At 39.0% G+C, this 14,281-nt stretch overlaps 1 protein-coding gene across 8 annotated transcripts in view; it reads left to right on the forward strand.

Annotated features, from left to right (window-relative positions):
• Positions 1-14,281, forward strand: part of CTNNA2 (catenin alpha 2) — a 1,079,777-nt gene that overhangs the window by 682,730 nt on the left and 382,766 nt on the right. The window contains exon 1 of one of the 8 annotated variants that reach the window (XM_072769998.1): positions 6,205-6,303. The exons of the other annotated variants lie outside the window; for them this stretch is intronic. Coding sequence (XP_072626099.1) covers positions 6,220-6,303 — 84 coding nt within the window. The 5' untranslated portion in view covers positions 6,205-6,219. Of the gene's footprint in view, positions 1-6,204; positions 6,304-14,281 lie in introns of those variants that run through there. 8 annotated transcript variants of the gene reach the window in all.

A 14,281-nucleotide genomic window follows, 5' to 3' on the forward strand; every position in this document is an offset into this window, starting at 1 on the left:
TAAGGGAGATCACAGGGGCTGTCTCAGGAAGTGAACTACTCTGCACTCTTCTCAGTGACCTCCCATCCTGGACATGCCTTTCTCATGGGCTTCCCGCCCCAGAAAGGTACTTCAGTGCCCTCCTAAGTGCCCGGTTCCACTCCTTTCCCAGAAAGCTTAATCCACTCATTGGTTTCCTCTGAGTCCCACAGGTTGTTCTTGAGACATATTGAAACCATTCCTTTAGTATGATTTTGTTTCATTTAAATATATAATCTACGTTTTTAAAAAATATTTATTTATTTATTTATTTATTTATTTATTTATTTGAGAGAGAAAGAGAGAGCATTAGAGGGGAGAGGGGAGGGAGAGAGGGGGAGAGAGGCAGACTTGCTGAGTGCAGATCCCAATGCAGGGCTTGATCCCACAACCTGGAGATCACGACCCGAGCTGAAATCAGAAGTGGAAAGCTTAACAGACTGAGCCACCCAGGTGCCCCACATATAATCTACTTTTTAAACTTCACTTCTTTTCAGCATTGGGTGGCAGAAAGAGGGATTAAAGCTCTGATGTAGATGGGGGTTTCAGGCTTCATTCCTCCACAAAGTTACTGTGTAACAATGGACAAAGGGTTTACTAGTTTCTCTTTACTAGCATTTCTCATGGCTAAATCACCAAGCTGATCAGAACATTACATCAGATCATGGTTAGGAATATGACTTGAAAATAAAAAGGCCTATTCTATAATCCTGGACCATAGTATCAATATGTGGCCAATATGAATAGTAATAATTGCCAGCTTTTGAGCCCTTAGTATATTCCAGGTACTATGTTGAGTACTTTTCTCACATTTTATTTCTTTTAAACTTCATAGAAACCCAATGGGCTCAGTACTATTATTATTGCATTATTATCCCACATTATAAAGACTTCCAATAGTTAAAATTTTTCCTAGTCTTCCAATTCTCTGACAGAGCCAGTATTGAAATCTTGGCACCCTCCTAAGCCCACACCCTTAATGATCACACTATGCTATTTCACAAGGATGTTGCAATTAATAATAATAGAAAACAACTATCTGAAGGATTGCTATGACTCTGTTAATGTGACAATGGGGGAAAATTATGGAGGGTCAGCAGTCAGCATACATTTTGTAGAAATTGTTCCTGGAACTGGGGGCACTGTTTTTCATGGACTCTTCAATCCAAAGATATCTCATTTAGTGGTATCTGGGGCTCTGGCTTTGCTTGGAGGCTCTAGAATGGATTGGCTGACATTGTTAGGTCTTTCCTAGTCCTATGATTCCTGGTAGGTGTTTGCACAAAGCAGAAGCTATATCGGTTAATGAAGAAACTTTACTTCTTTGGCAGGATGGCAAAGGATGGCATCTTAAAGTTGTAGCTGTGACCTCACTCACATATGCCAATGGAGTACATCAAGGAAACCAAGATTCAGAGATAGACCAGAGGTTGGGAAATTATTATGAGGTTCTCAGAGAAGGAGAGGCACTAAGTCAAGTGGTAGAGAACTGCAAAAAGCAGAGTCAGCCTACATCATAATTGATAAACTCCATTTTATCTGCTTAGTGGGAACCCCATTGGTTGAGAAAGAAGTCTTCACTTAATGGGTGGCTAAATTAAGCATTTAAAGACACAGTTCAGGGCAGCCCGGGTAGCTCAGCGGTTTAGTGCCACCTTCAGCCCAGGACGTGATCCTAGAGACCCGGGATCGAGTCCCACGTCGGGCTCCCTGCATGGAGCCTGCTTCTCCCTCTGCCTGTGTCTCTGCACCTCTCTCTCTGTCTGTCTCTCATAAATAATAAACAAAATCTTAAAAAAAATAAAATAAAGACACAGTTCACCTTTGAGTTGCATCTTTTCCTGATGTCCCTTCAGGCATCCCTTCCAAAATGTTTAGGTGACATTTGTTATCTTATGGCCTAATGCAAGTGCTGAGGACCAACTGTTTAAGGAGAGATGTTGCGTCTACTCTTGTGATGCTAACTGGTGGCCTACCGTGTGCCTGGTAGCACCATGGCTGCAGTCAGACTGTGCACCATTCTGAACATTTGCAGTGTCTGATTTCCAAACCTTGTTTGAATTGCTTTGACTTTATGTTAATTGTTCTAAGCAGAATGCAGTATTTGCCTCTCAGTTCACACGTAAATATGGCTCTCTTTAGATGACACATGTACCTATAGAGTTAGCAGAAAATTTAGATGTCCATTTGCTGGTATTATTTTTGTGTGTACACTGCAAATGTCAGTTCAGGTTTTGCTGGTCAAACTTACCTTATAATGGGCTTTGGTAATTTAACTCCTAGGAATGGCTTGGTTACAGAACCCCATAAAAGTTTATTGGCTTCTGCGTGCTGGCTTAGGTTGTAGGTTAGAATGTACCTCAGAAATTAGCTTCACCCAGTTTAATGACTTCATTACAGAGCAGTTTGCGTGCTCTCAACCACTTCCTAATATATTTTTTAACACCAGTTTGTAGCTATCATGAGCTATTTCTGTGTAGTAGGAGAGGCGGATATTGGCTCATTTAAATGGCCAAGATTAAAAAAAAAAAAAAAAAAAGTCCCTGAAATGGGTTTCACCCGTAGTGTCCAGGTGGTTGGGGACCTTTGCTGGTAATATGGTTAAAGATAATAATTTTAATACTGTAGCAGCTAACTCCAGTGCTATAAAGAGATCAGTGTATTAGTCATTGCTTTTTCTTAGGGCGAATAAATAGTGATTGCTCATAGCCATTTGGAAATTATATTTATGGTTTACATAAAACCAAAGGCAATAGATGTTGATGAATATTTATAGCCATTTATTAGTATGTATCTATCATCAAATGAGCTCAATTTTTCTCCCTATGCCTAAATAGGGTGTTTTAGAAAGACTATTAATATTAACCCTTTTATGGTTCCCTGAGACATGTTATTACACATAACTAATGAACTGTACATAATATGGTGACATCTTCTAAGCTAACTGCTTGCTATTCTGTTAATGCATTGGAGCATCAACATTTTAAAAGGTGCTTTAAAAATAGGATTTATAACTTTTCTTTAATTATAAATACATGGTAATTAAAAAATGCATATGTATCTATGAATAAGTAGATACATTAATAGTGGTACTCTCCAAGTGATAGGAACATGAATGATTTAATGTTTTTTTAATTATATTCTCTAGCTTTAGAATATATACAGAGACAGAGATAGAGAGATATCCTATTCCTCAGTACATATTTCCATTTATTTTACACTAAGTATAGAGTAAATTTTAAGAATATTTCATTTTTTATTCTTCCTAAATATAAATTGTATTGGCTGAATTGTGCTCTGTAGATTAACCACTAATCAGTTCCCTATTGTTGGCATATGGATAGTTTCCAGGCCTTCGATGATTATAATACTGCTTGTGTTATACACAACTTTGTGTATATATATCCCATACAAGTTTTGCAGTGTTTCCTAATGGAAATTTCATAAAAACGGAACTGATGGGTGGAAGTGTGCTTATGTCTGGCGCTTCTTCACTCAATCTTGACTGTCTGAGACTTGCCTATGTGGCTGTTCGGTGTGAGCTACTCGGGCCTAGAGTGTGGTCTTCCGACCTCTCTCTACCTTTTCCCCACATCTACACATACTCATCACATGTCTCATTGCTTTGGGTGGCTTCGTTCTTTGTGAGGGAGGCCTCTGGATGGTTTAACATGTAGAGTTAGCAGTGTCTTAATCAACTGGATAGAAATATCAGTGTCATACCTGCTCTCTTGTTGTTATCTTGTCTTGTTGAGGACATGTTATCAGCATGTCCTCAACTCAGCTCAAACCTTCAAGATTCACTCTGAAGAACTAAAAATCAGGACCATCTACAAAGTTTTCAAATCCCAACAAGAAGACTGCCTGTTCTGTCCACAGCAACAAAACTGACACAAATTAAAAATAACAAACATAATAGTAGCTAACAAAAACTCCACTCCACTGTGCCAGACTTGCATTATCTAACATAACCTCGGAAAAGAAGTTTCCTTAGAAATTGATTTCAGGATACTCTTTGACTGGGGGTGGAGCAAGGGTGCATAATTGCTTAATCGGGTTCTTGGTCTCAGTAGGAGGTCCTTATTGATTTTTATTTGTTTTCTGTTTCCACTTGATGTGGGGGTATGGCAGGAAGAATCAAAAATCTATAAATCCACAGAATGTTAGATATTATTTTGTTAAAGCAACTTTGTACATGAAAAAAACTGAGAACTGGAAGGGTTAGAGGCTTGTGTGTGGTGAATTTCATAGGAAGGATTGAGCCTAAAGTTTAGTCTTCAACATGCTATCCAGTAGTCCCAGGAGACTAGATTTAAATTTACAATTTAAATGAAATGAAATGTAAAATTCAGTTCTTCAATCACTGTAGCTACAGCATAAGTGTTTGATAAGTAGATGTGGCTAACGGCTACTAGGTTGTTAAAGAAACTGCTACAGAAATGTTGTTGAACATTTCTGTCATCCCAGAAAACTCTACCAACAGTACCGAACAGCTCTACTCTTTAACCTCCAGCCTAATAGTGGTTCCACTGTTCCACTGTATTCTCTATTGAAATGTTTTTCACAGCCACAGAATGCACTCTAGAGCAACTCTGCTTATTTGTAATTTTGTGTGCAGACCTCTTAAAAGCGATTCATTATTGCATTCTGGAGCCATCCGCAGGTTTATGAAAGCATATTGTAATGCCACTATATTTAAATTATCCACACTGGATGCATAATTACCACCTTAGGTCTTTTAATATACACGTCTCTTAATTTTGCATTTTTCTTAAACATATCAATTTGCACTTAACCATAAATAATAGTGTGCTTAGCTCATACATATCAATGAGAATCCCTTTTAGAAGTGAAAGATTGCTTGCTTAATACCAAGGAGTATTTTGGAGAACGTCAAATCCCTTGACAGATGCTTGTTGCTACAAGGATTTATTTTCTTCTGCTCGTAGCTAAAATAGCATCAGTTGCATTTTGCTATTTAACGATATTGGAGGAGAAGGTTATAGCAAAATGATTTACAAATAGTAATTGCATTTCCCAGTTGCTTATTTCCATAAATGAGTCCAAAAATTTAATCTGGATTTGGATATCAGCCCCAACAATATATTTGTATCTTTACCAATCTCACAAGAAGGTGGTTTGCCTTTGTTCTAGGTAAAAATGTATCAGAAGTTGCTTCATGAACTGAGATTCACATCTTTTTCCATTTGATTTTGACTTTATACATTGACAAAGGAGACATTTGTCTAGAAGTTGTGATTTCAGTGGCTTGAATGCCCATCAGTGTCCTCATTATTGGTTGATGCCTGGAATTTCATTGTTTAGAGTTCAGTTTCTTTAACTTTTCTAACTATTAAACTGAAAATACCTCTGGGGTAGTGTAATATTGTTAATTTGGAAGTGATAGTTCAGCTAGAACTTGAAGGATGTGTGTTGATTTCCTAAGTAGAAATTGAGAGGAGAGGACAGAGGTATGATGAGAGCATGCCTTATGGAAGAAAGGCATGTGCAAAGACATAGTGGTATCTTTGAGGGACAACTTTTTTTTTTTTTTTTTTTTTTTTTTAAGATGGAGCTCAAGGTGTAAAAAGGACGGCATTGAAAATGAAGTTAAAGACAACCAAAACCTAAATTAAGAAGGGTCTTGGTAGCATTTTTAAGGCATTTAGACCTTAATTTATAAATGGGAAGAATTTAGGAAGAGTTTCTGGCAAAAGAATACTGTGAAAGCTTTGTATTTGTGAAACATTTCTCCAGCAGCAATTTGAGGGATAGATGGGAGAAGGGAGTTCTGAAAGAAGGGATATCAGTTAGGGGTGTGTGAGTGAAAACTAAAGCAAGGGAATTCAGCTATTAAGACAAAGGGGTGGCAGTGAAAGTAGCTTTGGGAATGGAAAAGTGCCCAGGATTCAGGAGACATTTAGAAATGACCCAGCCCTTCCCTTCTTCACCTATTTCAATGTAAATGACTCAGAATCCAGTTCTTAAGAGCTTTCCCAAACCTGAGAAATGACACTGAGCTCCCCTTCTCTGGTTATTGTGCGTAGATTTATGGCTGCTACACCTCCCTTCTACAATCCATTCATCATATGGTAGTCTGTGTGTCCTCACGTATCTCCCACATGTGCCTCATCTCCTCAGCTAATGCGTGAGCTTCTAGAAGTAAGAGGAGACCTTGGTTACCTTCCTTTATCATTGTCTATGGACAGAAATAACAACTGGGATGAGAGGAGGCTGAGAGACAGTTTCCCAAATCTGCCAAATCACCTGGGAGCTTTTGAGAAGGTAAGACTCTTGTCCCAGCTGTGGAACTTCAGACTAAGTAGCTCTAGGATGGAATCCAGATGTTTGTATTTCTTACTTTCAGCTGATTCTGATGGCCAGCTAGGTGTGTTAAACTATGAGTTTCTATGAAACTATGGGTTTCAACCATATTAGAAACCCATAGTTTCTAATTCTGACTTGGATCTTGTTTGACTTTGTATAGTCTCACATTTCCCCATCTGAGGAATTACAGTACTGGAGTAGATGATGCTGGGATTGCTTCAGTCATGGGATTTGCTTCAGTCATGGGATTTGCCTAGATGAGGCTGTTTCCTACATCGTTCCTAATTCTCCATCCTGGGAGTAGGATGCGTATTATTTTTCTCTGAATGTATTGCCTTGTAGTCCCTCATACTAATGTTTCCTGTCACTCTTCCCAGAGGGTCCTCTTGCCTGGGGATTCTCCCTGTGAGGGGGGTGGGTGGACACACAGAGAAAACTAGTGGCTGATGCCGTCACCCACAGGCAAGCGTGGTTGACAGTCCTATGTGGGCAAGCGTGGTTGAGTCGTATGTGGAGCACAGATGGTGGTAGGTGGCTAAGGGTGTGTGTGTGGGGGGCTCTCTTCAGAAGCCTGTGGGCCACTGTCAGCTGTGTCCCTGTGTCTTGCCAGCTTTTCGCCTACAAAGCTTCCTTGGTTCCTGAGCTACACCTCAGGTGTGCTGCAAGCTTGGTGGTTTGTTACACATTTTGCTGTGCCTTCTTCTTCACTAGGGAGCTAGTAGGAATTTTCCTATGCTAGCCTGACAGTCAGCTTCTTCTCACTGAACCACTATCAATAAAGAGTAATTGATGCCCAGTATTTTAAAAAATATCCTTTTTGTTTTGTTTTGCTTTTCTGACTATATTTCATGGGAGGAAGTTGCTTGTGGATCCATCAGAGTTGAACTGGACTGCAAAGTGAACCAAGGGGTAAGCCACTTACCTAGAATGAGAGATCCAAAGGCCAAACTTCTTGATCAGTGCCTGGGTCCTACCACCTGTTCCCAGCACAGAGCATTTTCCTAATCCCTTCTGGATGCACTGTCTCCTGTGTAGCATCTCTCTCTCACGTGGGATTCTGCAAGAAGGTTAAGCCCTTAAGGCCACGAGGTGTCCATAATATGTAAAGATTAACTTCTTTCTTATAAATCTTAAAATGGCGTTACTTATGTACCATCCCTGAGAGAATTGAAAAAGTCACCCACAGCATTTTATGGGTTCTGTGGATCAAGGAGGAACCAGCTGAGAAAGAGCAGTGTCTGGCTCCCAGTCCCCTGAGGGATGCCACCTCAGGACAATATTTCCTGAGAACTATGGTCATGTCTTCGTTCACACTTATGAGCTGGTCCTCCTGGTGGCGCTCTCTCCCTTCTTTCTCCCTTCTCACATTCTCACTGTTCTTAAAACACCTTCCCACAAATTCTCAGAGTATGTGAAGTGCAGGGAGGGGAAGACCTTTAACAAATATGGTAAACTCTATCAACAGCAGTCAGAGGTAAATACAGCAGGTAGAGAGTAGAAAGAGGGGCAGAAAATTGAAAGAAAGGACTGAGAAGAGTGGCAATAAATCTGGCTTACGCTGAAAGGGAGCAAAATTTTGGACCCCATTACATGACGTGTATCCTAACTGAAAACCTAACTGGATTTTGCCTGGCACCACTCTCATACTGGAGGCGCTGCTGGGATCTGAAGCTCTAACGAAGGGGCAGACAGATACTGTCCCCACCCTCATGGAGCTTGCAGTCAACAAGGGAAACACATTAAATTAACTTGCCACCCAAATGCATAATTAAAAATGACAGTATGTGCTAAACAAGGGAATTGAGTAAGTCTGGGGAACCTTAAAAAGGTGCATTTAAGGAGAGAATTTAGGGATGAGTAGGTAAGGGCTAGGCAATGAGGGCCAGGAGGGATGCCAAAGTGGAGCCAACAGAAGGCTGAATAAGGTGATTTTTCAGTGAGAGTCTGAGAGGAGTAGGAGAGAGGGCAGGATTGCTTCATCCTTTGTTTTCTTTTGTGATCAGAAGGAATTTACCAAAGCAGGCCCTCTTAGGACTTCCTGTGAAGGCCAGGTAGATGTGGAATTGCTTGTGCTTTGAAGTGGCTGTGGTCTGCTCTGCAAAACAGGCAGTAGGCCAGAGTCTGCAGAAGCTGTAAATCCACAGAGCTCAGCTCTTGCATTTCTGGAAACGTGTACCATACCAAGAGTTGGAGTGGCAGCTGCTGCCCTGAAGACTGTGCCCATGCCAGACATAGTTTCACGCATAGTCTTGAACCCCAAATGCAAGCACGGACTGGCACAGTCTTAAAGCAAATTTACCATCTCATAATGGAAAGCAATGTACAGGTGCAGAAAGCAATCTAGAGAGTTCTAGAGAGATCTCTGCTTCCTTTTGTAGTGTTCTTAAACTGGCAAAACTGTTCTGCATCTATTTTTGTTTCATTTGATATACACATGCCATATCCATTTTACAGGTGACAAAACCATGTTACCCAAGTTCACAGACCATACTCTTTCCAGCCTTCCTTATTGCTTCTTACTCAGTAATCCTTATTGTTTCTTACTCAGTAATCCTCTGATTACCATCCACATCTTCCATTTAGAGAAACATGGCAAGAAAATTGAAATTCGAATATCTAGAAAGACAAATCTAAGACAAGACTTGGTCTAATTTCTTACATGTACTCTACCATCTCAGCTCCTCTATAGTGAAAATTTATATTCTCAAGAATAATCCCACACTGTCTTGTAAATCATTGAAGGAAGATTTAATTTAGTTCAGTCCCATTAAGTGTATTTTATTGTACTCTGAATCATTGATATGGGATACATATGACAACTCTTAGGAGGCTAGACTATCACAATAAAAAGAAAAATTCATTTTTCAACTTTTTTGTATAAACCAGTGACCACTATACTAGTCCAGTGCCAGAAAGTGATTAACACACCCACAGGCAGTCTGGATGTTGAAAATGCTGGGGGCTCCTTGACTAGCCTGCAGGCATCTGATGAAATTTATGACTTTTCTAGAACATGTTTAAGTAGCAAAGTATACACAAATGAGAGGTCTATGTATTTCCATGCAGCAGTGAGAGAAATAGTGGTCTCCTAAAGACAGCATGCAAGTTTTTATGACTGTAATGTACAATAGTGGCTTAGATTGTATCATCTTGTTTGCTGTTGGAGCTTGAGTTTTTATATTAAAATTCTACCTGAATTTTAATTTTATCACCGCTCCTATAATTTAGATATTTCTTTAAAAAAAAAAAAGATTTTATTTATTCATGAGAGACACAGAGAGAGAGAGAGGCAGAGACACAGGCAGAGGGAGAAGCAGGCTCCATGCAGGGAGCCCAAGGTGGGACTCGATCCCAGGACTCTGGGATCGCACCCTGGGTCAAAGGCAGGCGCTAAACTGCTGAGCCACCCAGGCGTCCCTAATTTAGATATTTCTTGAGAGAATTAGTATTGTTCTGTATCATTCATACAAATAAAGTAGTCTATTTCCATCATACATAAGCCCAGCAAATTTCAACTTGAAATTTCTTTTTTTCAATATCAGAAATAAGTTTATTTATAGAACCATACAATCTGACTATTAAATGGTCCTTCTACTTTGAAAATTCTAAGCTCTCTCTCATCAAGCTATGTGGCATAGATGAGTAGTTTTTCCCACCCCTTCTTATACGTACTCATTTATTATAAGTATTTTAATTACAATGTTCAATTACAATATTCTTTATAAATTATCAACTTAAAATCAGAATTCCCCTGGAATTTCCATAGAAGTGCGATGAGCTTCATGTGAGTCAAACTTGCCAGCAACCAAGACAGCTTTGATCAACTTAGCAAAAATCCTGACTTAAGAAATCTAGGGTTGTGAATGAATGGCTGGAATTGGGGCCACAAAGCAGAGGTTATAAAACTGACTGTAAGCAGGTCAAATCCAGGTGTGTTTATTTGGCTAACATAATTTTTATTTAAGTATGAAGGTGAACTATTTCAGATGAGGGGAAGCATTTTGCCATAGTCTCCACCCTTTTCTATTGTTCACTTGGCCCTTTTCATTCATTTATGCTTCCTGCCAGCTCCTATGAGCAACCAAGTTGGTGCTACTTTTTTTTTTCCCCTCTCTCCAAACTGTATTAAATCCTGTGGTAGTTTTGTATTTGTTTTGTTTTTAATTTCTTTCCAATATTCCATAACTTAAAAAAAAAAGTTATGCCTAAGAAGATAGAAATGGGCAGACTTAGAAATTTCTTCCAGTACTACAAGTCTTTCCTTGCCATTGGTAGAGTACAGAGCTTAATGATCTCTCTTAGTCCATCAAGGAAGTGATCACCTTATGTGCAATGGACTATGGACTTATAGCATGTAAAATAACTGGTTCAAACCCAAACCACATTCTCTTAGTGAAGAAATTTTTCGGACAAAGTTTGACTGTAGTTTAGCTGATGTCTTCATAGAGCTCTTAGTGTAACAATGCCCTGACTTGTGTAACAGTCTCATCAAATCACAGTTTTTGAGTCTGAAAAGAATTAGCATACCAGAGGTAGTACTATCATTTTCTTGGGTAGTAAACTTTTTAACTCAGATAATTCCAGTCTTAGACAACTTTACATAGCCTATCAGATAAACATGGTTGAGGCTTCAGAGAGGAGGTTCTTAAGAAAATATGGAAAAAGTCAAACAGAGTATGGAAGAGATACTTACATAACAGTTACTTCAGCTTACCAAAGGATTCAATAATTAAATGCTACCTACCCTGGTATTTTTAAATGGTTGTTTTATGAAACTTTGGAAGTTTGAGAATAAGAGTGAGTAGCTAAGTGGAGGGCAAAGAAATGCATTTGGAAGCTCCTGCCAAGAAAAGTAATCTTTGAAAATATAAAGTCCCCTCCCCCACCAAAACACAAAATCCTACATACATGCAGTTTCTCAACATCCTAGTCTATCTTGAAATATGAGATGACCTTTTAGTAGACATGGACTAGTTGGCTATTAGTGGAATGGCAGAGGTTTCAATATTTTGGGAAGGCATAAATGTAGGGAAATGAGTTTATATCTAATAGCAAGAAATGGAGCCTCTCTCTATTCCTTCTTTTCCCATGTAAAATTGAGAAATATATTTGTAGAGTATGCAGTGGTAATAGTAGTGATGAGGTCTATGTGTGTGTGTCTGTGTGTGTGTTTACACTGACATTGGGAAATATCCCCAGGCAGTTTAATCAATTCATATAATGTAGCGATGAGAAGGGTCTTCCAATCATAAATTATGAGACATTGGGCAAGTTTTTTTTATGCTCAAGGTATCACTTTCCTTCTTCATAAAATGAAGATGCAAGGAATAACTACCTCAGAGGGTTGTTTTGAGTGGTACATAACACAGTTGTATACAGTAAACATGAAATATCTAGGAGAAAATCCCATATAAGGATCAAATTAACATTTTAAAGCTTGGAGGGTCTCATCTGGCTAGGTTTTATATAAGACTGATCTATAAGAGAGTCTTTTTGTGAATGCTCTCTGCCTTGTAGATAGAAGGCTACCTAATCTAATCAGATCAGATTCCACTGTAATATGAATCACAGAGGACCACTGGAAAAAAGACTGTTTGAAATAGCACTGGTTACATCTTATCAGAAAGTAGTATGTTGGTATATAATTACTTATCATTACTGCAATACATCATTTTGAAAAGTATTTCCCAACTTCTTTTCCCCTTATAAATGTATTATTCATGTCTATATAAATAACAGTTCACTGCATTCATTTAAAGAAATCCATTGATTCTAGTAAATTATTAGACACATGTAACTGTCACTCAGGCAATAATCTTGAAACACACCACTCAGGATTTCTGGAAACTAACTCAGGGGATGAAGGATGAACAAAAATACCATTCCATCTGTTAGCCAAACCAACTGCACCAAATAATTTGGAACTTAATTACAGAGTTGGCTACATTTTGAAAATGTGATTTCCAAAGGCTATAAGTTTTATTTAAATCTCTCCATGTTTATTTCCTCCAAGGACCATCTCTTGTGGTTGCAAATTACAGTTTTAAAACCACTGGCTGTTAAAGACCCAAGCTTGAGGAGTAAATCCAGGGTAAAGAGAGAAATGGAAAAAACTGTGTCTCCCTCTTCTCCTCATCTTTTCTATGTTCTTTCTTCTGTCCTGGACTAGATTTTAACAACTCCACATATTTTCAAGTACAAATAGACTATCAGATAGAATATGGGAGATCTAGTTAAATTTGAATTTCAGGTGAACAAAAGTGTGACACTTTAGACATTCTAAAAAAAATTATTCTATATCTGAAACTCAAATTTAACTGGATGTTTTTATATTTACTCAATCTGGCCACCCAATCTATAAGACAACTATTTTGTCAATTTATTTGTTTGAAAAATAGTATCAGAGTTTTCTCTCCAAAGGCATAGCTATTTTTATGGGAAAGTCCTAAAGACCAAACTTTTCAGAATCTCCAAAAATGAATCTCTTGGTGGAACTCTGGACACATTTAAAAGGTGGTTTAGAGAGAGAGCTCAGTTGGAAAAGCCTTTCTCTTGTACCTAGGTTTAGAACATGTCAGTGGCATCAATTCCTTGCATTCACAAGCCTGGTAGAGGGAAGGAGGAATGGAGGGAGGAAAACTAAGACACAATATTTTTGGTCATAATTGTTAACAACTGTGGGTGGAAAGGGAAGAAGGTTAACTTTGCAATTCACCTTCTCAGTTACTCAAGCCAATTGGTGAGTAACCAAAAAGGTGAATTTCAAAGTTAACCCTCTCTTTCTCTCACATCCCAAATCCAGCCTAACAATAAATGTTGTCAAGTCTGCCATCAAAACAAAGCCACGATGTCCTGACTTCCTACAACATCCACTGCTAACAATCTGGTCTAGGATTTTATAATTTCTAACCTGATAACTGTTGCAACAACATACAGTGTTGGCTCTTCTCTGCTTCCACCATTGCCCTTTTCTGTTTAGTCCCACCCAGCATCATGATTGATCTTGTTGAAACCTAAATTTGAGATGTCACTTCAAACCCTTCGATGCCTTTCATCTCAACTCAGGTAAAGTCCTAACAGTGGCCTATAAGACCAGCACCAAGCCCCTCCACTGTAGGCCTCTGAGCTCTGTAATGCCTCCTTATCACTCTTTTCTTGCCATCCTGGCCCCCTTGCTAGTCCTACACTATATCAGACACCCCTGCCAAAAAGTTTGCAATTGTGTGTCCTCGTGCAGCAGGTGTCTGCATGGTGTGCTCCCTGGGGTCCTTCAATTTTTCATTCAACTGTCTCATTCTCAGTAATTACAACCCTTCTCTACCACCCTTTTCATATTTTACACTTTTCTTCATGGTATGGACCATTGCCTATTCTCCACCTTTTCCTTGTTTGTCTCTAATCGTGTATTTCCCCCCACTAGAATGTAAGCTCTGTGAAAATGCTAGATTTTGTGGTTTTGCTCTTATTTATTTCTGATATTGCCATATCCCAGTGCATAAAGCTGATACGAGAGAGCTTGGTTCTTGTCTCACAGAAACAAAGAATGAATCCTGCCAACACAGGAGAGTGAGTAAAGGGACAGAAGTTTTTTAAGTAAAGATACAGAGAAAGGTCTCAGAAGTGAGAAAGGTCCCGACAGGATTGCCACAGAGGGCTTGGTCTTTTATTGGAAGCCTAATCAGGGAACCTAGATCCTTTTAACATTATCTATTGATATCACCATTGAGTAAGGGCTATTGATAACATCTTTAATGGCTTACTTCTTCTTTGAGATCTGGTTATTCTTTGTTGGTCACAGATGACCGTCATAAAAAGACACCCTCCCAGCCCACACCTAGACCAGGGTGGTCTGGCTTGTTTCTTTATCTCAGGTTTCTTTACACCTCAGCATTTTTGGGACTTTTGTGAGCCTGCTTCCATGGCCCTCTACTTAGCC

This window comes from Canis lupus, chromosome 12 (assembly GCF_048164855.1).
Source record: "Canis lupus baileyi chromosome 12, mCanLup2.hap1, whole genome shotgun sequence".
Classification (NCBI taxonomy): Eukaryota; Metazoa; Chordata; class Mammalia; order Carnivora; family Canidae; genus Canis; species Canis lupus.